General features: G+C 33.8%; 1 protein-coding gene across 1 annotated transcript; it reads left to right on the top strand.

Moving 5' to 3' along the window:
- The first annotated feature begins 11,706 nt into the window (after positions 1–11,706).
- On the top strand, positions 11,707–22,992 carry LOC149417206 (uncharacterized). The gene is made up of 3 exons (XM_089640167.1): positions 11,707–11,888; positions 13,274–13,384; positions 22,551–22,992. The coding sequence occupies exons 1-3, from the start codon at positions 11,768–11,770 to the stop codon at positions 22,703–22,705; spliced, it is 387 nt and encodes a 128-aa protein (XP_089496293.1). The 5' UTR covers positions 11,707–11,767; the 3' UTR covers positions 22,706–22,992.
- Positions 22,993–23,346: the final 354 nt, after the last annotated feature.

The following is a 23,346-nucleotide window of genomic DNA, read 5'->3' as shown; positions in this document are numbered from 1 at the left end:
TTCGAAGGTGTCCAGCCGTTCCGCAGACTTTGCTGTCAGTGTTCCCGCCTCACATCCATAGGCCAAGACCGTTCTAATAATTGTTTTATACGGGGTTATTTTGGTTTTCCTATGGACGTTTCGGGATTTGAACACTGGCAGCAACGCGAAGTAAGTGTTGTTAGCGGCTGTGATGCGCTTTCTTACTTCTACTGGGTCTTCGTTGTCCTGCGTTATGATGGAGCCCAGGTAGGCAAACTCTTCGACCACTTCAAAGTTATAGGAGTTATAGGAGAGCAGTTGCTTCATTATTTTCCCGTAATTCGTGGCTCGGTTTGCGTTTAATTAAGTTCACAAATATATACGTATCATAACAGATTTCATCCACCGGTTCGTCGATCACTAACACACAACCGTCATGCTGCGTTAGAACGTATATACATATATTAATATTGTTTATATTGTGTATAGGCAGATAATAATATGCAAGACCGTACATACCTGGGGGGTCACTTGAGAATAACATTGTTTATTGTTTATAGAAATTTAGATACAGTTCGCAAGCAGAGGAAATAATTGTTCATAGAAATTTAGATACAGTTCGCAGGCAGAGGACATAATTGTTTATAGAGATTTAGATGCAGTTCGCAAGCAGAGGACATAATTGTATAGAAATTTAGATACAGTTTGCAAGCAGAAGACATCATTTATCGTTTATAGAAATTTAGATACTGTTCGAAAGTAGAGGACAGAATTTATTGTTTATAGAAATTAAGATACAGTTCGCAAGCAGAGGATATAATTGTTTATAGAAATTTAGATACAATTCGCAAGCAGAGGACATCATTTATTGCTTATAGAAATTTAGATACAGTTCGCAAGCACAGGACATAATTGGGACATATGGTAGTGCCATTATTAATTACTGCAGTATTTATTTTATTAATATTTACATTTGTGATTTTTGATGAGCGTGTTTATGAGAAAATCAAATTTTATGATTGGTTGTAGAATTTATCTTCCTAAATGTGATTCGTTCTTCGGTATGAGACAAATTGAGGAGTAAGGCAATATCAATAAGGTATATCTGCATGCAACAAGATATATCTGCATACAACAAGGTATATCTGCATACAACAAGGTATATCTGCATGCAACCCTAATTCTAAATTGTAATATTTTTTTACTAGCAGAAAAAAATGATACTGCCCCAACACAGAGATTGTGATGGACTCGCCCTGGGATAAATTTTTGTTATTGTTGATTTATTATGGTTAGAAAGAATTTTTCAGTTGATTTCACGAAGTAGGAGTTTACCAGATGTTGGCCTTAAAGCTGCTTTAGAAACAAGTGTTTAGATTTATTAGGGTAGAAAAAAAAAAAAATAGGAACATGACTGTATCGTCAGAGACCTCCGTGATGGTGGTTAATAATAGTAAGCCGAGCTAAAATGCTGGTGGGCCAACACGCCACTGGACTGGGGGTAGTCAAGTTTCATCCTTTGAACAAAGTGTTAGACATTTTACTGGAGAAGTAACAATTTATTGGTTTTGAAACGATTTAAAATTAATGTGACAGGTTCTAGGGCCATAATTGATGTGTTCCTTTAGTGCATTTCTGTCTTTTGAAAACAAAAAGCATTCAGAATTCAAAAGAACATAAATTAGAAATCGCATATGGTGATTTGGGGGGTTGGTTTGGGGAGAGGGAGTCTGGATTTGAAAGCGCGGGGAGACGGTCGGGAGAGTTAACGTGGAAGAACGGGAGAAGGGAGTCGTGATTAGGGAGCGCGGGCGGATAGACAGTTAGCGTTGAAGATCGGAAGGAGGAAGTCGATAGTCGTGGTTAGAAAAAGCGGTTCAAGACAGTCAGCGTTGAAGAACGGGGGAAGGAAGTCGATAGTCGGTGGTTAGAAAAAGCGGTTCAAGATAGTCAGTTTGAAAACGTTGGGAGGCGGGAAATACAGTCAAGGGGGTCAGAGTTTCAAGGTCTGGGAGACGGTCAAGAATAATCAGGATCGGTCAGCGTTTTAAGATAGTCGAGTTAGTAAAAACTAGGAAGCGCGTCAACAAGAATTAATCGTCGGGACGCGAACACGGCTAAAATCATTTAGTGTAGAAGGTGCGGTTTTCTAACAGCATGAGTTTTCTGCATGTGACTGTGTTTGTTTTTTTTATAATTATTTGGATTGTTGACACTAAGATGTATCGGTAAGTCTATTATAATCTAATTATTAACACTTATTTCCTTAATGTAAACCAAATAATCCAATTGTATTTTGAAGTAAGGGTATTCAACTTGAGCACTATAGGTACCCGTTAGCGAAGGAGGTCATAAATTACGAGACCTGGCCATTAAAAAAGGGACGAAGAACGGTTACCCTGAAACCGCTTTAGATCATCCAACAATAGACATTGTTTATGAGTTTAAAATGATTTAATAATTCTCTAGTAGTTATATTTAGCGCCAAAATTTATAGAACACAAACCATTGTATTTATGCAGTGTTTTTATAGTAACGGATAGAACGGTAAATTAAATGCTTCAATGCCTGTTATTTGAAAATGAGTTGTCGTATCCTCCTTGGGAATTCAACTTATTCTATACGGAATTCATAAAATATATTTAATTAAATATAATTTATTCAAACATCGCTCTTTTAATTCATTTTTGAATCGGAATAACGCAGCGGATCGAGGCTAGTCGCCGAGAGAGTGCATCTGTCTGGCATTCCTATTCTATCAAGCGAGATTTTAATTTTTCATGGGTTTGACGGGGACGAAGTATACGAATTTTCCGTAGGCTGTCCTATCTTACCAAAGCGACAAAAGCGAAGGGAACGAAATTTGTAATTTGGCTTGCCTAGTAGGGACTCTTGTGTTAGCAAAGTCGATAACCCTGGATACCGATATAACGTCTATTTTAGTATAGCAGCGCCGGCTTTTTCCCCTGCTATTGGTGTGGTTGAGTTATTCCCGTAAAAGCACCGGTTTCTGTCGAAGGTGTTGGCGGACCAGCCTTAGATAGTCACCCGGAATAGACCCCTGTTTCGAGTATTTTCAGCTGGTGAGAGGACGTTTTCACTGAGTTCAGATCGAAGGGAACGAAAATTGCTAATGGGCTTTCCTACTTGAGTTAGCTGGTAGACGAAGGAACAAAGCGGATAAGGGCTATGCTATTCTTGTCTGGCGTATGGAGAGGATTTTCTCGCTGACAGAACGAAGGGATCGTGACGAATATGAAGTTGTTTCGGCGCTTTCTGACGTCCTTCCTGTTAAATTCAATAAGTACTTACCCCACTATAGGAGGAGAAGTCATCCAGAATTAGGTTGGAAATTGGCTCCGACTGAAACCGTTTGAGCTGACGGAGATCGGATGATTTCAGATTCACGACCTGATGATTCCAGTATCCCTGATCCTTAGCGCCGGAAGTCGAGGATATCAATTTCTACCATTCTTTGATATTTGAAGCGAACGGAGGGTAACAAACGATAGAGCGAATGACCATGACTTTGAAGTGGGGTAAAATCTCCCGTCTAGGAAACATTCGTTATGTCGGATGGACGCCCTCATCCAAATTAAATATTGACATGACTATTTTGAGTGTGGACGAAAGACTTGAAGTATGTTCTGTATTGTACATATGATAAATATGTGTCATTACCTCTACTGGAACGAGAAGCTGTATAGGCTGGAGCCAGGAGCTATTTGGAGTAGCGTGACTGCAGAGGCGAAGTCGAACAAACTGAAGCTGAATTCATCATTATCCTTACGAGCGTAAACCAGAGGGGTGTTTACGGGACTCCCGAACTCCTGACGTTGCTGATGCAAACCACTTCAGTATATGTTTATGTTTGAGGTTAGTAGAGTGGACTCCTAATTTTCGGCATGCTGGCGAAGCTCAACTCATCATCGATTTGGGGGAGGTTGACGCGACCTAAACCTCGCGCTACCCACGTGGCCCAAATGGTTCCTGACACCAGGCTATCATGCCACCGGACCAGAGCAGCTCCTTGTACCTAACGGTATAAGATGAATCTTCATCATTCATCATCAACATCAACATCAACAGCTACCACCAAGGACCCACATTCCACCTTCATCACCCTCCGGCAGGAGGCAAAACATGTCATTATCTCATCTGTCGCTGAGCGATATTCAATTCATTTCTGGAGGTGTTGGGATTGGACCATCAACTTGGCTGCTCTCGAGCTGGTCACGTTGATGGATGGGATTTGGACGGAGACCAATCGAAAGCAACACATGTTTTGTCTCTAGCTATTCCCGAAAATACCTACTCATAGAAATAACTCACAAAACTAACAATCCATAGTCAAATCATTAACTTAGAATCTTGTGCATCTTGAATTGAATTGTCTATAGTGAATTTCATGTACTTAATTTGTAATTAATTGTCTCATTATATTAGCACATTATCAACTGCAGCAACCGGAAACGTTTGGCGAGCAAACAAGGTAGGAAAAGGTAGTTAAAATCAGGGTAGTCGGTCATTGTCTTATTTTCAAACCATACAGAATGTAACACGCCTCATCTAAAAAGAACCAAAGTTACCACAACCAATTAAAAGGATCCTTCAATGAATTAATCCCTGTCGAAACAAAAAATTGACACAACGTGACATATTAATTCGTTAAGATTGAAGGGTTGATAAACCGCGAGAAGTAGTCAAAACAAAATAACAAAAGATTAATCCGTTAACGAGAATAAGGGGAGACGGGAAAATATTGATTCGTTAAGATCTATCTGGCTTCTGTCCTTTGTTTTTGACCAAAGGGGAGGCGGGAAAACATTACAAGATATTAAATATTAATTTATTATTTTAATTTTTTTTTGAAAAAAAAAATTCTACGGCAGATAAATTTTTAAAATTATTTCACCCGACATGATATGAATGTTCCTGTGTTACAGCGGGTGATGTTTACAAATTGAACATTTTGACAATATCATATCATAATTGTAATTAAATTATACAATTCAGATTTAGTTATACATATTTTATTTTATAGTTTAATTAAAAATATTGTAAAAGAAATGTAAGAGATGTATGAAGGGAGATTAGGTGGTTAGAGTGTAGAATGTATTGCTTAAATGTAAAGATCAATAGCGTCAGTTAGTAAGGAATTGGGTTTCGGTTTTTAAGTTATCAGGGAGAAGATTGAAGATTTGAGGAGCTAGGCAGATGAATTGTCTTCGTACTGATGCAGTGTGCAGTTTAGGTAGATTTTAGTGTCGGTTGGTTATAGTTCTGTTATGTGATTGTGTTTTAAGAGTGTTTTTGTTTTTGTACTTCTACAAGAAATGTGTTCCGACGTGCGCTAGTAAATTTAATGTGATTAGCTTATGTCATTTCATAATTTATTAATTTAAAATAATGTAAAGTGTATTTGTGGCATTTTCCGATATTGGAGATGCCATATTTTTACTGGTTCCAGACGGTTGGGATCAGTTGGGACTCTTGTTCCGATTTCACAAAAAATGTAATATTTACAAATAATTCTAGGTTGTTGACTTTATATAAGTATATTCCACAAATGAAAATAAAGAGAACGAATAAAATTGAGTGAGCACAAAAAAAAAATTGTTGCTATTTATAATTTATTTCTAAACTAATAGAAATACAATTCATGGACTAGGCAAAGTACGGTATTTAAAAATATATTTTACACTTTGATTTCTGAGATTTTTGCCTTTAAAGAGTGAAATAAATTATTAATTCTACTCAAAATATTATGTGGAATCCACAAAGTTAAAAACGAAAGTCGAAGTCGAAAACAGGCTTAGTGTTTCTTTGAAGCTGCTTTTTCCTTTCAATGTCAATTCTCTGTAATATTTTATTTATAAAACTATTCCAAGAATCTAGCCTAGGATTCTGAAAACCCCTACAGTAACCCCACTGAAGGATGACAGGTTGGTTCAAACACCAACCACTGAGTGGTCAAGTTTCTAATTGCATAAATCGACACACATACAGGATACAGGATATTATATGAGTACATAGAAAATATATTTACATTACAAAATATATTTATGTTCGCAATCTCACCAATGAAGAAACTGGTTTTGTGCTTGGTGAGAGAGTTACACTATAAAATAAATATAAAATAAATTACATAATAAACAAGTTTGTCCTGAATTTGTAAAGCTTCAGATTTTTCTTGGTCAAAAGAATTAAAGAGATTTATTTTTGGAGTATGATCGCGTGTTGCGCTACCTCCTTCTTTAGCCAAAGTTTCGGACAGCTTTACAGTCCATCGTCGGGGCAGATGTGAAACGTCGGCTAAATAAGGAAGTAGCATAACACGGCAACACGGCATAATACGGAAAAAATAATTTGTTATCATTTTAATTTGTAAAACTTATTTATGGTTATTTTATTCATTTCGCAGAACTCCAATTAAATAATTAAAAAATAATAATTCCTTAAATCCAATTTTATAATAATATTATTGAGTTCTGCAATCAGTTAATGAGGAAAAACCAAAATTTATCTTCAAGTGCTTCACACAATTCATTTTTTAAATAAATATTCGGGTTTGCCAAAAATATTAATATGTATCTCTTCGTACAATTAAAAACTAACTCTTAAAAAACGATACATCTATTTTAAAATGTACAGATAATATACATCTATCTTAACATGTTTTCTACATTTTTTTTTGGTTTGCCTGAGGATTGAACCTTCTTACCCAGTAACTGGAGTTGACAACTCTAGCAACCTCGCCAAATGCCGATCGAATATGTAATGATCTGCCCTTTCTACTTCAAACTTTTCCTTCTCTTCTTTCTACGATAAATTTTCCTTAAGTCCCGTAGGTAACTTTTCCATAAGGCTTTGGTTATATATATATCCGGGGAGGGAAGGTCCTCCCTGCCGTCTTTTCTTTATTACACACCCCTTCAAGTGTGTACATCCTAGTTTGTCTACGTGACGTACGACCTTGAACGTACTCATTTCACGTGACGGTTCAGTATAAAAAGGCTTCACCGAACGTTGTGTTGGTTTTTTGTTTCTCGGTTTAGAAACCTAGTTATCTATGTATGTGTGGTATCCCTTGGTTCTTTTGAGATAGAGTGAGTTGAATCCATTACCGCTGTGTTTTAAAACCATTTTATAAACCTTATCTTCTAAGTCGCCTGCTCCCCCCCCCCACTAGCTACTCGATTCTACCTATCGTAGGGTAATGTGAATATAATAAAGTGTTAGATTTTATATATGTGATATACATACGATAAATTTATGGTGTTAGTTGTCGGCGCCATCCATGTATATATTTTAGGAGGGGAAGGAGAGGAAAGGAAATTAATTTTTTTCAAGCTAAGATTGACTCCTCCTCTTACCAAACAAAACTGATGGATGATAATTTGAGCAAGGCGATCGATATCTGCGTGTCTGGATATCACAACCGGCCGGGTCTCCCCTTGTTCCAAATCGGCAACCGTCACGCCAGAATAAAGAAAACCAGGTCTCATCACCAATTTCAGAATTGCCCCAATCTCATACACCTCCAGGAAAATCTACTTTACTGAGTGTAGAAGGGGAAAACCATGACATCCCTTGTCACGAATCTAGTCGCGAAAATGTGACACGTAAGGTCCTAAGTTACGTGCCACCTCTAGAAAACGTTGTAACTCCCACGCCGTCGGGGATTTACATCCCTTTCTAGGTCAATACATAGATAACACACGACGATCTTGTCAACATTTAGCCTGCTTTTTAACGATAGGTTGTGTGCCTACCCATTCAGCCAATTATCATGTGAGATATATGTAAGGTCTACTCGAAATGCCAAATTTAGGATGAGGACTGTCTGTATTTTAATATTCGGTTCTAGTAATTATTTTATGAGGTTACTAGTATCCTCGTGTATTAGGTATGGGTAACTCCTACTGAATACCTATCCTCTCAGGTAGGTATAAACGGATAATTGGTTTGATTTTTGCATTTAATTTAAAGAGGCTGCCTACCTCTCGAAAGGTACCTGTTGAGAAAAGTTGTTCGGTTGGTAGTTTTATCTCGGAGATTACCATCTCCCTCTTTCGACTTTAGATTTGTTTTTGTGCATCCCAATTCGTAACTTAGAAAGTCAAACAATAGATGAAAAGTATTAAATTAGAAAAGTCAAATAACAGACGAAAGATATTCATTTTGTTCTATCTGGTTGCATCCGATCGCTTTCTATTTGGTCGGTCATACGCTAGCAAAACTCCCCCTTTGACTGACTGTACACCGCGCCTCGGCCTATATATGAAAAGGTCATCGGCCCGTCTCCCTTTTCCAGCTGGTAGATAGTCTGATTGACACATTCCCTTTCGAAACATTATTTGGACGACAGGGGTTGTAAACTTGGATGCTGTATCCGTCCTTTAAAGGGACTTCTGTTGTTTAATAAATAATATAAAAAAACTCACCCTGTTAGTCACCTCCAAATCCTAGTGTGAAGCTTACCTGGTTACACACTATATAGCTAAATCAGTTTAATTTTCGGTCTCCTCCCTACCGGCATTCCATTACATTAATCATTTTCTCCTTTTAAGTCCTTGTAATTTGTTCCATTTTGGTCCCCTCCCTACGACTTTAAAAGGGTAATTAAATATTCCTGTAAATAAAATTGTACCTCCCTAATCTGTCAGGATTCGAACCCACAGTTAATGATATATTTGTTTCTCTGGTTTTCGGTCTCCGTGGATAAATGCCATCTCGCCAAATCAATAACCTAGCCCGATTAAACACTTCCCGCCTTTAAGTACGTTCACTCTGTTTTAAAAACGCAATCATTATTTTTATTATTTTCATGTTTTTAAGACAAGCAATCTAGTTCGAACTGTACACGAAATCACGTTTAAATCAACACAACTTTATAACACAATCGCGATTGCACAACACCTGGCGCCCCTGAGGTGGGTTTTTACAAAACGGCGCTCTACAAATTATCCAATTATTATTATTGTCATTATTATTAATTGTTTTCTCACTGAGTCCAACCACTTTCACTTCACACAAAAACCGTTCCAATAATATTTCACTTTAATTCAAAAACCAACAAAGCTTTCTAACGCCATCTGAATTCACTAATTCACTGCAATTTCAAACAACACTTCTCATTTGTATCGATTTCACGGAGCTGTCGACGTACTCAAGTTCAAAACCTCACTGCCTGTACCTGCGCCCTGTCCCGTGTGAATGTGTTTACTCCAGGCCTGTCTGTCAATAAATCTTCCGTCGTTGTCTAAACAAAAAATTTTTTTTGAGCACGTTCGTTTATTATTTATCGTTTATTTATGTGGATGTTCAAAACATCACAAATAGGACCGATGTTTATTTCGTATGTTAATTGCTGTAATTTCATCCGATTTCGGAGAAATGCGTATAAGTTCACTGTACGTGATTGCCACCAAAAGTTGATATAATGCATTCTCATCGACAACGACATCTGCTAACCAAAATACTCGCAGAACTTACGAATAATATTATTAAATTTGATATAACCGTCTGCAAAATAACACTATTTTACATTTTTTTGTATTTAGAGTATTGGGCTAACCCACAACGGTGGAAAAAAACATCACAATTCATCAGTCTTAAAAATGTGGATATTGGCTCGTCATCAAAATACTAGCTATAACCAATTATGACGTTTTTCGTCGAATGTTTAAAAATTACCAAGAAATTGTACGTAGGTTCTAACTAAAAATATTATCATTCTAATAATATTTTAGTCATATTATGAGGAACGAAAAATACAAACTGTCCAATTGATAATCCAGGGAATATGCTGAATTTCATGGTTTCGTAATCTATTTGACCGGTGGGAGTGCAGTTCCGCAGAACTTAAAATTTTTCCCCGATGATAGCCTACATCCGATAGGAGAGAGCAACAGAAGAATACAAAAAAATGATAATAGAAAAACGCTTCTTGGTAGTTTTTTTGTGATTTTATGTGTTTAAGTTATTCTAAGGGTACGTATACATTTGCGAACCGGAACGCGAACCGTACCACGAATTACGGGAAAGGAACGAATCAACTGCAAGCAGCGTTTGGCGCCATTTGCGGTTGCTTCATTTCTTTCCAATAAGTTGAGGTTCAGCTCGGCAGTTCCGATCGCAGATGTATACGCAGCATAAAAAAACTTCATTCATTTTGAGTGCCATTTTAGTAATAATAACAGCATTGTAATAATTTCCATTCCATAACATGTTGTATTATTTCTTGGAAATTTCTTGAATTTCTTGATTAAACGGCGCCAACGGTAATTTATTTGCAGTTTAACCCGGTGAACTATCAGATAATATATTATTATTGATGAAACACCCGATCAGAATGTGCTAATTATTAGTTAATTGATTACTGTATTTTGAATGTTCTTGATTACGTTCATGTATTAATTTACAACGCAGTGTTATTATGACGCAATATCAAAGGTCAGGAACTCTTCTTTTATACGAATTTATTTTATTTTAAATAAATAAGTAATGATATTGGATACAATAATATTTCTATATCTATTCACAGATAATATACAATAGATTAGACAGCCCATATGGATGGAAATTTGTGGGAGTTTATACGATGCTTTTTTTCATACTAATTCCCATATTGACGCATACAAAAAAAACTGTGCTTAACACTATCATTATTTCTGTTCCCCGGAAGTCCAAAACACGAGCCAAGAGAGCCGAAAAACTATTTTTTCCATAAATATTTTGAAAGAATTATTATTAAGAATATTGTTTTTAAAAAGTTAATAAAATTTTAAATAATTTTTTTTTTTCGCTATTCTAATCACATACATAAATAATTACCCACCTTAAATTAAAAACGGCTGAAATGTACGTATTAAGTATTTCATTTAACCCATGCATGCGGGCCTGGTGAAACTTTATCACTAGTTATGTCTGGTAAGGTCTGTGGAATCTGGTTAAACTTAATCGATTTAAAAAAATATATTTCTAGAAAAAATATTTTCTATGTCATTTTAGAAATTATCACTCCTTTATTAACCATGAACCGAAAACAAACCCTTTATGTTATATCTAACAAAAATTTACCATCTTTTATATTCGCTTATAACTTAAAATATAATAAAATCTATAACAAAATTATGCATTTTATTTTGTTTAGGAACCATTTTTCATCTTTGAAAACAAATTTTTTACTAAGTTTCGCTAGATATTTTGCTCTGAAAATGCACATTTTCGGCAGAAGAAAATTGAGGGTAATATTTTGTATTATTAGTATATCTGTGTTTTATTTCAGAGAGGTGGTTAAAAATCATGAACATTGAAATTATTGACCAAAAAAATTGTATCGGAATGTGAATGAAACATAACAGTTTATTCCGAATAATGTTTTCTTCGATTAGTTATGCCTCAGTTCCCTTTGCGGTTAGTCCCAACGACATTGTCAATAGTGTAAATCTTTTAAAATATATAACTTAAAAAAACAATAAACACTGCTTCATAAAAACTCGAAGAAAAGCGGGACAAATTTTAAATAGATAAAGTTGTTTTAAAATGCCCTGGGTCTGTTAGACCCCACCGGGAATGCAGCGGTTAGTAACAAAATATAAAAGGAATTGTTAAATCAATGAACTGGAATAAACTCCCTGTTAAACTGGAATCTCGATCATGAGCTCTCCGTGTGGAAAAGTTTTCCGTAAGCTTATGTGTATAAATAGTTATGTATCTACAAATAACGAACAGTTATCATTCAAGCTCTGTTTAGTACTGACTTGTGTCGTGGGTAGATTTTTCAGTGAATGTGTTCACAATGAAGTTCTTATTCGTGTTTTTCTTTGTGAGTTTCCTCATTGTTGACTTCCTGCTTGCTAATCCCGTGCAGGATGCTGATATCCTGGGACAGGTGTTCCAGGAAGAGACGATAGACCAAGGTAAATATTTGACTTAGTACGTTTCTTGAAATTATTAAGTAAATTTTAATATGTTCATTTTCATAATTTTCACTGTACTTACAATTCGATACTACATACAGTGAAATCAGTATGTTGTAAATATCTTTAACGTTGTTTAATAGGAAAAAAATATTTCAAAGGTTTATTAGTTTACTAGCGTAGACCCAGTATTTTATTTGTACGATTTGTGAAATTGAAAGTATTTATAACAAAATATTTGCCTCGGGATCGTTGCCTTTCAAAATAAGAATCAATATTTGCCTTTGAATATTAGGAAAGTCAAAACATTTCTAAATCTATATTTCTGTCAACCTCAAAAAATAGACATTTCAAATAAAGAATAAATCAATTGTTGTACCTACTTCATCGCTTGTCTGACATGTATAATGCTTATCAGTTATAGTTTTACATATCAAAAGTTCATTTAACTTGATTAATTTTACGCGTTACATGAATACAATACAGGAATACAATTTCAAATAACGCAGGCACCCATGCACCGACAACTGAAATTATTTAGTCACCTTACTATTTAAAAAAAAATACTTTGGGAAAACCGAACCCTGAGGTCAAGGCAAACTTAACACTTAGTGCATTACAGCACATTAAAAACGAAAGCCTATTGTAATTTCAACTTTGAAGAAATGTCTGAAAATCCATCCAAAATCAACTACTGAACGTTCTCGACCTGATATTTTCACAGATGGTGATTTTTTTTAAATGTCAAAAACCATTGGATTTTTAGTTGATAAGTATACTAATTTCTGTTGTCGGTGCGTGAAGTGAAATATTCCTGAAAATTAAGAAATTATTCGAGTTCAATGAGCGCAAATTTGAATTAAAGTGTTTTATGGTATCAGTTGTTTGAATAATTCAGACAGACGACAAGTAAGTACCTACCCATTATATAATATTTTAACAGATAATTTTTTTGGCATAGTTATTTCAAAATTGAAATTATAATATCGATTCTCGGCTTCGTAATTTTATTTCGTTAAAATTAAAATTATTTTAGATTTTTTGAATGACGTTTTTTTTTTTTTTTTTTTTTATTTTTTTATTTTATTTTTTTATTTTTATTTTTTTTTATTTTTATTTTTTTTTTTATATATTCAATAATATTGTTATTGGGTTTATAAAAACAGTTTATTTTTAAACAAGTTCTGCTGTGTAATTATTATTACGCGTGACAGCTGTTTCGCCCTCTGAAGGCATTATCAAACTGTCAGTTTGTTTTTTTTTGTGTTTTACCTTACTACTTTAACATTGTAAGTGAAAGGTTCTTTATTGGTAACAAGTTTTTCTAGTGCCTCAATATTATTTACTAAGAATATTGTGATGAAGTGTTTAAATCTCTGTTTCAGAAAACGTGGAGTGCATTTACAACGTCCCAACTCGTACCGGGAAGCCGGCCCCTTGGGCAAAACCGCAAAGTAACAAAACGCCCGGACAGAAAAATCACCCGGATCAACTAGGTAAACTTAACACGTAGGGGATACAAGTTGTATGTGTGTTGTATCATACAACACACTTAGAGCCAGACTGTATCACGTACACTCAAGTATGTTGCTTATAAGTAATTTAACCCTTCAGTACTTTCATCACATTTGTTCAGATAATTATAAGCAATAATTAGTCGAGTGAAATATCAATACAAATTGAAAATATCTCCCGTGTAAAAATAAATGCCGCCAGCGGGAATTGAACCCGTACCTTCTGATGTCCGGTCAGGTTGGCGGCATTTATTTTTACTCCGGAGATATTTTCAATTTGTATTGATATTTAGTAAAAATATTGATACAGATATTTGTATTGATATTGAGTAAAAATAAATGCCGCCAACGGAAATTGAACCCGTACCTTCTGATGTCCGGTCAGGTTGGCGGCATTTATTTTTACTCGGGAGATATATTCAATTTGTATTGATATTTCACTCGACTAATTATTGCTTCTAATTATTTGTTATCTTTTATGCTATGCATAAAACCTTGTCTTATAAACATTAGGTTATCATTAAAAATAAGAACATTTGTTCAGTTTGCAATGTTTTCTGAGTATTTCAAATGCGCTCTATACATATTATTTTTTAATTTTCGGTAAAAAAAAATACTGTTTTAGAAACAAGATAAAATTATCTTGTTTCTAAAACAGTATAATATCTTGTGTATGCATTTAAAATGAACATTGCTTTATCTAAATAATAAAATTTTATTATCAAACGTGAAAAATGTTGTAAAAACGTTAAAAATATTTTTACTAAATTTTTAACTCATATCATAGAAAAATTGAGAGAACAAGATATTTCGAAAACACATTCGTTTTGTTTGAGGAATTTGTAAGAAAACTATAAGCCCGGTCATATGTATATGACCCTCAAACGCTGGATGGGGTTAAAGCTTGTTGCGTTAATCTAAACACCGCAGATATTTCACGCCTGAGATAGATAATAACTATCTACTTTTTAAAGGAGATATATCTACCTATCTAATAATTGATCTTCGTTTTAGTAGGAATGATACTTAAAATATCACCTTGATAAAATTATTGACTTATTCAGAATCGAAACGTTGCTTGAAATGGCTTTAGCCGTATTTGGTCACTAGATCTTAATAGCTAGGTATTTCGCATCATTAGTTTACTGTATGTTTATCATTTTGCCGATAAAAGTTGAAATCTTTTATTCTGACATCTTCTCCCATAAATTAGCATTATCATTTACTTGCGTTATGGCCGACAAAATCTTCGCGAAGGAATTGACTTGATTACATTCATTTGTGAAATATGTTTAATTTATTTTAATTAGTGAGGCGGGTATGGGTACCGCCACCCCGGGAACATTTATTGGATAACCAACACCTCTGCCATAGGTCACCCCAAGTGGTTCGTTTCGTTTGATGGTCTTAAATGTGGTGCCGGGGTTCACGGGGTGAGGTTTATCAGAGTCTTGGCGGCATGTGTCTGTCTACAGAATGCATGGTAGGGCAGATCGGGAGAGACTGGTTGAGGAAGACCTTTTGACCTTTCCAATAGAACTCTTTTGGAACATCTCCTTGCACGGCAGTGGGAGGGATGGATTCATATGTCCGTAACTCTTGGATTCACTAACTCCCAGATTCCTACCCGCCTCTTGTACCCTTTTCCTTCCCAGAACTTCTCATCCTTCCTTTCCTAAAAAGACCCTCTACAAAGCATCCCTATGGGTGGCATACGCCCCGAGGGGAATTATTTTAGTTTATGTGGAGCCAAAGTAAAAAAAGGTTAATCGTCTGGAGCCAGTGAGACTATGGCATCCCCAATTAAGTTGGGGATTGTTGTAAGGCTGCATGTAGGGGTGAGGGGAAGGAAATGGGGAAAAGGAAGGTGGGGGAGTACATGAATATTCAAGTCTAGTAACCAAACACGGCTAAAGCCTGAATGGCGATCTTACACCAGGACGACACTGAAAGTATCTTCCACTCTGGAACTAAGTATACTATATATTAATATAAATTAATAAATTGTGAAATAACATAAATTAATCAAATAAAATTTACTTGCGTTCGCCGGGGTTCGAGCCCGCGACCACGGAAGCCGGCAATTGACTAAACGTCCCATCGCTTGGAAACGACGAAAAGCTAGATCGTTGTTTTTCATTTTGTTTTTAAAAGTTCTAATTTGACGTTTTACAACAAATTCCATACATAGCTTTGGTGTACCTGTCCTAAACGTTAAAAAATTGTTAGAGCTCTCCTTTAAATTTTTTTAAAGGTTCCGTACTTGATAAAGTTTAGTAGACTTTATTTATATTTTTAGTTTTTTTATTTTTTTATTTTATTTATTATTTAACATTATAAATGATAACAATATGCAGACTTATATTTATAATTTTTTCGTTATTATTCTATTTCTCCATATACATTTAGTTCTAATGATTTTTTAAACAATAATCAAAAACTTTTGAAATAAATACAAACATAATATTAACATAGGTACACAAATTGTGTTTTTAAAGATAATTAAAATAATACATCTTTTAACAGATTAAGTAAGCGTGAGGAAATTAAGGGTACAATATATCAAGAAAAATATAGAAAAATAGTTTTTTTTAAAGACAATCAAATTCATATATATTATATTTTTTACAGATTGAGTAAGTGTAAGAAAATTAGGGGTACAATATATCATTATCCAATTTGAGGGACTTAATTAACTTTTTGAATTGTTTATAATTCACAGTTTCGGTTACACTAATTTTATTTTTGTACAATAATATATTGTACCATCTCACACCTAAATACGAATAGTGGTGCTGAGCCGTGGTCGTTCTAAGCATAGGAATGGCTATTAAGCCATTAGTTTTGAATCTATTGCTTATGCTATCTGAGGGGTGAATTTTATAAATAAAATATTCTTTATAAATTTGATATAAGGCGATTCTCTTATACAATTCTGTGATAGATAGTACATTAAATTCCTGAAATATCTCTAAAGTAGGGGACTCATATGGTTTTCTAAGGATGATTTTTATAATTATTTTTTGAATTGTAATTATGGGCTGTAAAGAAGCCTTAAAAGCCCATAATTATTGAAAATGATATGATACACCCGTGAACGTCAAATAATAATCCATTATTGGAGAAGAAGACAATACTAATAAATCTAAAGGATACATGAAACTGAACAAGACACAGAAAAAAAGACAACTGTCTCAACTGGGCATAGAACCCAGGATCTTTGTTACCAGGACAACGTATTTAACCACTAGACAATTTTTGTTGTTTTACCTCGTATTTGTCGATCTCAATTTCAAATTCAGAATCAACAATATTGTCTTGCTTTTGTCGCATATTTTTGGCAACTAGCTTTTTGTATGAATACAAAGTTCTAAAGAATTATTTTCTAACCTAGATAGTGTCTCGGATAAACAAATCAAATTTTTATTTGTATAGGATACCTATTGATATTGTTGACCGTTTTCAGAGGTAAGATGAATCATGTGGGGAATGAAAGATGTTTTTCATTAGGTACAATGTACATGTTTAATGCATGGAATCACTCTACACATTTGAAACAATACATTATTCAATAGCGAAGATTGGAGGATATAATAAATGGGTTATTCAATTTTATTGGACCAACTTAGAGAGAGATCCTGAGTTTGATTCCTAGTTGAGACTGTTATCTTTTTATTTTTCTGTTTTTTGTTTTGTTTTAAATTTATTCAGTAAAAAAAAATAAAAGAAATTTAAAAATTAAATAAATTTAATATATCCGGTAAACATAAAAAAAATCGAAAAATTTGCATGTCTGGAATTTATCGGTCCAATATCCATAAAAAAAGCAAAAAAATGCAATCTAAATATAGGTTTTAGAACCAATAATAACATAGGAACAAGCCTTAAAAACAGAAAAAGTAGATATCGTAAACTCAATAATAGTGGCAGATATGAATTAAAATGTGACCACGCTGACTGCAACGCAACTAAGATAGGACATACGGGAAGGGCAAATCAAATAGATTCAAAGAACATGTGTGATGTTACAAGAAAGACAACACTCTAAAACTTTCAAAATTCGCAGTAAGAAATAAGAAATGAGTATATAATATGTAAGAAATAAGTAAGTAAACTTTAAGAAGAATTTAAGAAATATATTTTTTTTTATTTAAGTAAAAAAAAAATAGGTTCTCTTTTCTGATAAATTTCTAAAACTTTTTTAAAAATTTCTTAAATATTCCAGATAAATTTCTTAAACAGTTCTGAAAATTTTCTTTAATATTTCTGATAAATTTATTAAATATTTCTTAGTTATTTCTTAAATTAATCTTATTTATTTCTTAAATTTTTCTTAATTCTTTCTAAAATATTTCTGATAAATTAATTAAGTATTCTGGTAAATTTCTTAAATATATCTTATTTTTTCTTAAATATTTGTAAGTATTCTTTTTGTATAAAATAAAACTATAAATTCTTAAATAATAATATAAAAGAATAAGAAATAATTGAGAAGAATAAAGAAATAAATAATAATGATTTAAGAAAGAAATCTTTAAAAAATTAAAAAGAAATTTAATAAATAAATAAGAATTCTTATATACTCTAATATTTCTTATTTATTAAAAGTATTAATGAAAATTATTTATTACCCACTTTTAAATATGTCCACAAAACTTAAACAAGATAAAACAGTTAAATAAGTTACAAGCAATCATGTCGTTATTAAACAAAGAAGATTACATTAATTTGGGGAAAACAGACTTCAAAATACCCCACAGAATAAGAAATCTACTGTCACAATTATTTAATCAGTAAATTGGTTTAACCGGCAATAAATCACTTTAGACTTTATAAAATTTAAAGTGGGAAGGGGTAACATAGAATCATATAAATAAGTCGTCTAAACGTGGCATGACAAAATTTTGAAAATGGCATTAAAAACCGACACAGCTGAACAATAATAAAAACCAAAATACTTGAAATTAATAATAATATTGTTAAATTTTATTTTTATTAAATTAGGAAATAAATAAATGGAGTTCTACGAATTAAAAAGAAAAACAATGAATAGATATAAAATCGTCGAAAGTTGCGCCTATCAATTGGGTAATGTTAAGTTATCAATTTGGTTGTACTAGACCTCCTGGTTGACTTTCAAACAATGAGTCCCCTTCTTCCTAGGTAAGTCATTTACTTGATCATAATTTTCTTTTATATTATAATAGAAAATAATTATGGTCATCATAATTATCTATAAGTGATGATTCGATGAAATACGGTGCGCTGAATTGCATCTTAGAATTGATGTATTGGTCAATGCATCTAAGTGAAAGTAAATCAAGTATTTTTATTCATGGTCAAATTTAGAATATTCTCGAACACTAAAGACGGGTTGTTTCAGAGAATTTGAACAATTCATCAACTTTCAAAGTTGATTTTCAAGTTCGGTGGAGATTCTATTCAAGTTCTGTTATTATATCATTATTAGAATATTGTTTCACAAAACTGAAACAATAACAGAACTCGAATAGAACCTTCACAGAAAGTGAGAATCAACATTGAAATGTGATGAATTGTTAAAATTTCACAGTTAATTTTCATGGACTATGAAAGTTCTATTATTATTTCAGTTCTGGAAGCTGAAGCAACTGGCCCATGTTAATATAGTATCAGAACTGCAATAAGACTTTCACAGAAGTTGGAAATTAACTTTGAAATTTGATAAATTGTTCACATTCTTACAATGAATTATTTTAGTGTTAGTTCTGACGACTGAAATATTTATCGCTACAAAACACGTGACTCGAGGGCAATCGCTATATTCATGGCTGAGATCTTCCGAAAAATAATATAAACACAACAAGATTATAGAGAGTGATGTACTTAACTATCAGACGAAAAAATAATACATGTAACGTGCTTATAATACAACAAACGCAACGTTCGGCGGCAAAACAAGCAATAATCTTCCATACTAACATCATGTGATGTAATTCATCCATAAATCAGTTAAAAGTCTTTTCCCGGGATTTTACAATCCAAATCTATTTTATAAATTATTCAACCATTTTTTTTATTCTTATGAAATCATTTAATTTATGTATAAATTATCAACGCCCTGATGTACTTGATTTAGTGCATGATATAGATAAGATTACATACAGACTGGTCGGTGGCTGAGTTGACATCGCGTTTGGGTCCCACCCAGGCGTAGTTTGTTCAATTCCTCAGCTGGAAAGTCCTCCATCACAACACAAGCAAAATTTTCCGCTTAATGTTGTGGTAGTAGGAAATTTTTAAACATTTTCAGGTTATTCGTAACACGGAAATATTTAGATAACATTAAAAACATGGTGGGTATCAAGGAACCTTTAAGTACATTAATAAAAAACTGCTCTCCTACACCTCTTCCATAATTATCTTCATATTACAAATCAAGCAAAAGCCATAATAAAACCAGGTCCTCAACAAATAAAACACTGAACATTCCGATAACACACACCACACACGGACAAAGACACTTTCAATACTACGCAACAAAACTTTTTAACAGTATGCCCATTACTTTGAAACAATTATTGACTACAAACACATCTACAAACTTTCTCAAAAAACATATCGTAGGCTGGATAAAAAATCAAGATATTCACTTTATTCAAAAGATTATAATTCCAAACCAAACATAACCAAAATATAATAAGTAAAATTAAATATTATACACGTTCTTCAAGAATTATCCAAAAAATACATACACTCACATATAAAAGTGTGTTTTCATGTTTCAACATATGTCTGTGGAAAAAAAATAGAATAATAATAATAACTTTCTACCACAACACATAAATAACTGACGAATTAATCACAAACACGTTAACACCTCATATTTTCAGCACAGGTTCTCCTAGTAAGGTGCTCACGTTACATATAATATCACTCACACACAGTTTTACCTATATCAACCTATGTTCTTTATTTTTTATACCTTTTTTCTGTACTTTTCTCTCTGTACTGCAATATAAACCACTGTAATAATATGTAAAACGTGTATTCAAGAATAGACATAAATAAATAAATTAATATACAAGAAAATAAAGAAATGGGAAAGAAAAAAAAGCAGAAACTAAATTTGGATTTCAGGTAGCATAATGATAATGGTTCGCAGATACGGATCTGTATAAAATAAGGGTTCTGCACAGGACTACGTGATACCAAAGGCATTTTTCATAGACCTTTGTTGTACTGATGGCAGTGCGTCGAAAAAATGTCAACTTGTGAAAAAATAACAAAATGTGAAATTCTTTGTAGTTTGAAATTGCTTCTCTGTATATTCCTTCCTGCAATAGATTTCTAGGAACTGAAAAATAATCTATCGATGTGTGTCCTGTAAACTGAATACTTTGCCATGTTCAAAAAAATTCTATAGCCCTTGATCATAGAAATGAAATATATTTAAACCATTTATTATGACTAAAAACAAATATTCTTGTTGTTATTTAATTTACAATCTCTGGGCCTATAGGTCACGGTTAAACCCGGGAGCGGTTTAAAACAACATTGACGTGGAGCGGTGTTTTTTATTAGAATCACTTAGATTTATACACAAGTGTTTTGTGGGCGTGGCTGTGTGCCCGAAGTAATGCCAACTATTCCATACTTCAGGGGAAATAAATCAACCTTTTAAAAATTCAAATTGAAATTCTTTCTTGAGTCGATATTTGACGGTCTTCGTGGTAGAGGAGTGATATTCTCAACTAGCAGATCGGAGGTCGCGGGTTCAAATCCCGACGTGCGCAAGCAAATTCAATGAAATTAATTTTTAAATTTAAAAAGTGTAGTTTAAATTTAAAATAACATGTTTAATATATTAATGCAGGGCTTCCCTAACTGTGAGTCGCGACGCCCCGGGGCGCCGCGGGATCATCCCAGGGGCGTCGTGAGGCAATCTTTATAGCGAGAATATCGTTCCATCAGCACTGCAGCGTTAAGGGTTTTATTACCGTTTGCGACATCATACTTGTGTGAGACAGGTTTCTCTGCAGTTGCAGTAATTAAGAATAAGTACAGATCAAAAATAAATTTAGAGGCAGAGACGAGAGTGGCGATTTTGAAACTTCAACCTCGTTTTGAGAAACTATGCTCAGAAAAGCAAGCACATCCTTCTTATTAATACCAAAGAAAAAAATTGCTTTTTTTATCTTTTTTGTTTGCTTCCATTTTTGTGTTTATGTTGTGTTCTTTATTTTCTAATAAAAATTGGAGTTTTTCTGACAAATTTTTATTAGGTAACGTACCCATACTACGTGACCCGTTCAGGGGGGGGGGGGGGGGGGGGGGGGGGGGGGGGGGGGGCTTCAAAATACTACGCTTGGTACAAATGAGCGGCGGGGGGCTTAGATTTTTAGTCACCGGGGGGGGGGGGGGGCGTCGCAAAAATATGGCAACTTCTCAAGGGCGTCACAGTTGAAAAAAGTTTGGGAAGCCCTGTATTAATGTATTAAAAACATCCAGTAATAAAACACTGCTTGAAATGGCTTTAGCCAAGGGCGTCACAGTTGAAAAAAGTTTGGGAAGCCCTGTATTAATGTATTAAAAACATCCAGTAATAAAACACTGCTTGAAATGGCTTTAGCCATGTCTGGTGACCAGATCTGAATAGCTAGGTATTTATCCACCCTTCTCATTAGATTCTCCTTCATTTCCCCTCTATCATCAGCCTCACAACATTCCCCAATTGGGGAGTGGCTCCAGACGGTTGGGAGCAGTTGGGAATTGACAAAAAAAAGAAAGTCAATTAAATTCTTCGGCCTAGGAGTCAAAGGGTCTTACGAAATTTGGTGACATCAGTTTTCATGCAGGTCACATTTCTAGAAACAAAGTTTCTGCTTTGTGTAAAGAACGTACATACGAGTATTATACACTCCTAGAGTGAAAACTCCCCAAGATCTTAACAATGCTTGAAATACAGTTTGAGAATAAGATCAGAATATTCAGGATATTAATTAACAACCTTCCTATTTTCTTCTCCCTTCCTTATGCGTTATAAAAAAAGCAAATGTTGCTTCATAAAATTTAAGTGTATGGCAAACCACAACTTTTGTATGAGAAGATTAGCTTGCGCGGCGCGACGTGCATTCGCCTATTTTCAATGTTTATTTTATGTTTTCAGACACGGAAATTCAATCCCGAAGCCACATAGACCTGTGTCCCTGGTTTCCCAGAATCTGTAGAGTCTACTGCAGGAAAAATGACTTTGCAACCGGATACTGCAGCAACGAGATCTGCACCTGCAAAAACTTCTGCCCCGGAATTTCCGAAGCGTAGATAAGTCAACCTGAAACGTGTGAAAGTTCAACATGGCGTCGCTTTCAAAAGGGCTTCATTCTGTTCAAATAAGTATTATGTAGAAAAATGTGATTTTGTTTGTAAAACCTCCTAATAAACCCAGGTGTATCGTGATTTAGCTAAATGACATGAATTATTTTTATCTATGTACGTATATACTATTTAATTTATTAATATTTTTTATGAATCATTAAAATTATAAATATAATCACCGGTTTTTTAACACTAAACTTTTATTAATAGTTGATTAAAACTTGTGCACTTTATTGATGGAAAATTTTTTTCTTCATCTATCAATACACTTTCTTCCAGATATAACAAAAATTTCTTCATCCATCTACACAAAATCTTCCAGATATAAGAAATTTCTCTTCATCTATCCACACACTTTTTTCGATTTAAAAAAAATTCTCTTCATCTATCCACATACTTTGTTCCAGATTTCAAAGATTTACTTCACGTATCCACACACTTTCTTCCAGATGTAAGAATTTCTCTTCATCTATCCCCACAATTTTCTCGAGATTAAAAAAAATTCTCTTCATCTATCCACACACTATCTTCCAGATTTTAAAAATTCTCTTTGCGTATCCATACACTTTCTTAAAGATTTAAAAATA

This window comes from Hesperophylax consimilis, chromosome 15, assembly GCF_061612785.1.
Source record: "Hesperophylax consimilis isolate HC1 chromosome 15, BYU_Hcon_1.0, whole genome shotgun sequence".
Lineage (NCBI taxonomy): Eukaryota > Metazoa > Arthropoda > Insecta > Trichoptera > Limnephilidae > Hesperophylax > Hesperophylax consimilis.
The sequence above is the reverse complement of the archived record's forward strand: the minus strand, read 5'-3'. Positions and strand labels throughout refer to the sequence as shown.

What these genes read in the sequence shown, in the direction of transcription:
- LOC149417206 (XM_089640167.1), top strand. Translation starts at nt 11,768, where the DNA reads ATGAAGTTCTTATTCGTGTTTTTCTTTGTGAGTTTCCTCATTGTTGAC. An exon ending in GGAAGAGACGATAGACCAAG is followed by an intron (nt 11,889 to 13,273) that starts GTAAATATTTGA and finishes TCTCTGTTTCAG; the next exon opens with AAAACGTGGAGTGCATTTAC. An exon ending in AAATCACCCGGATCAACTAG is followed by an intron (nt 13,385 to 22,550) that starts GTAAACTTAACA and finishes TTATGTTTTCAG; the next exon opens with ACACGGAAATTCAATCCCGA.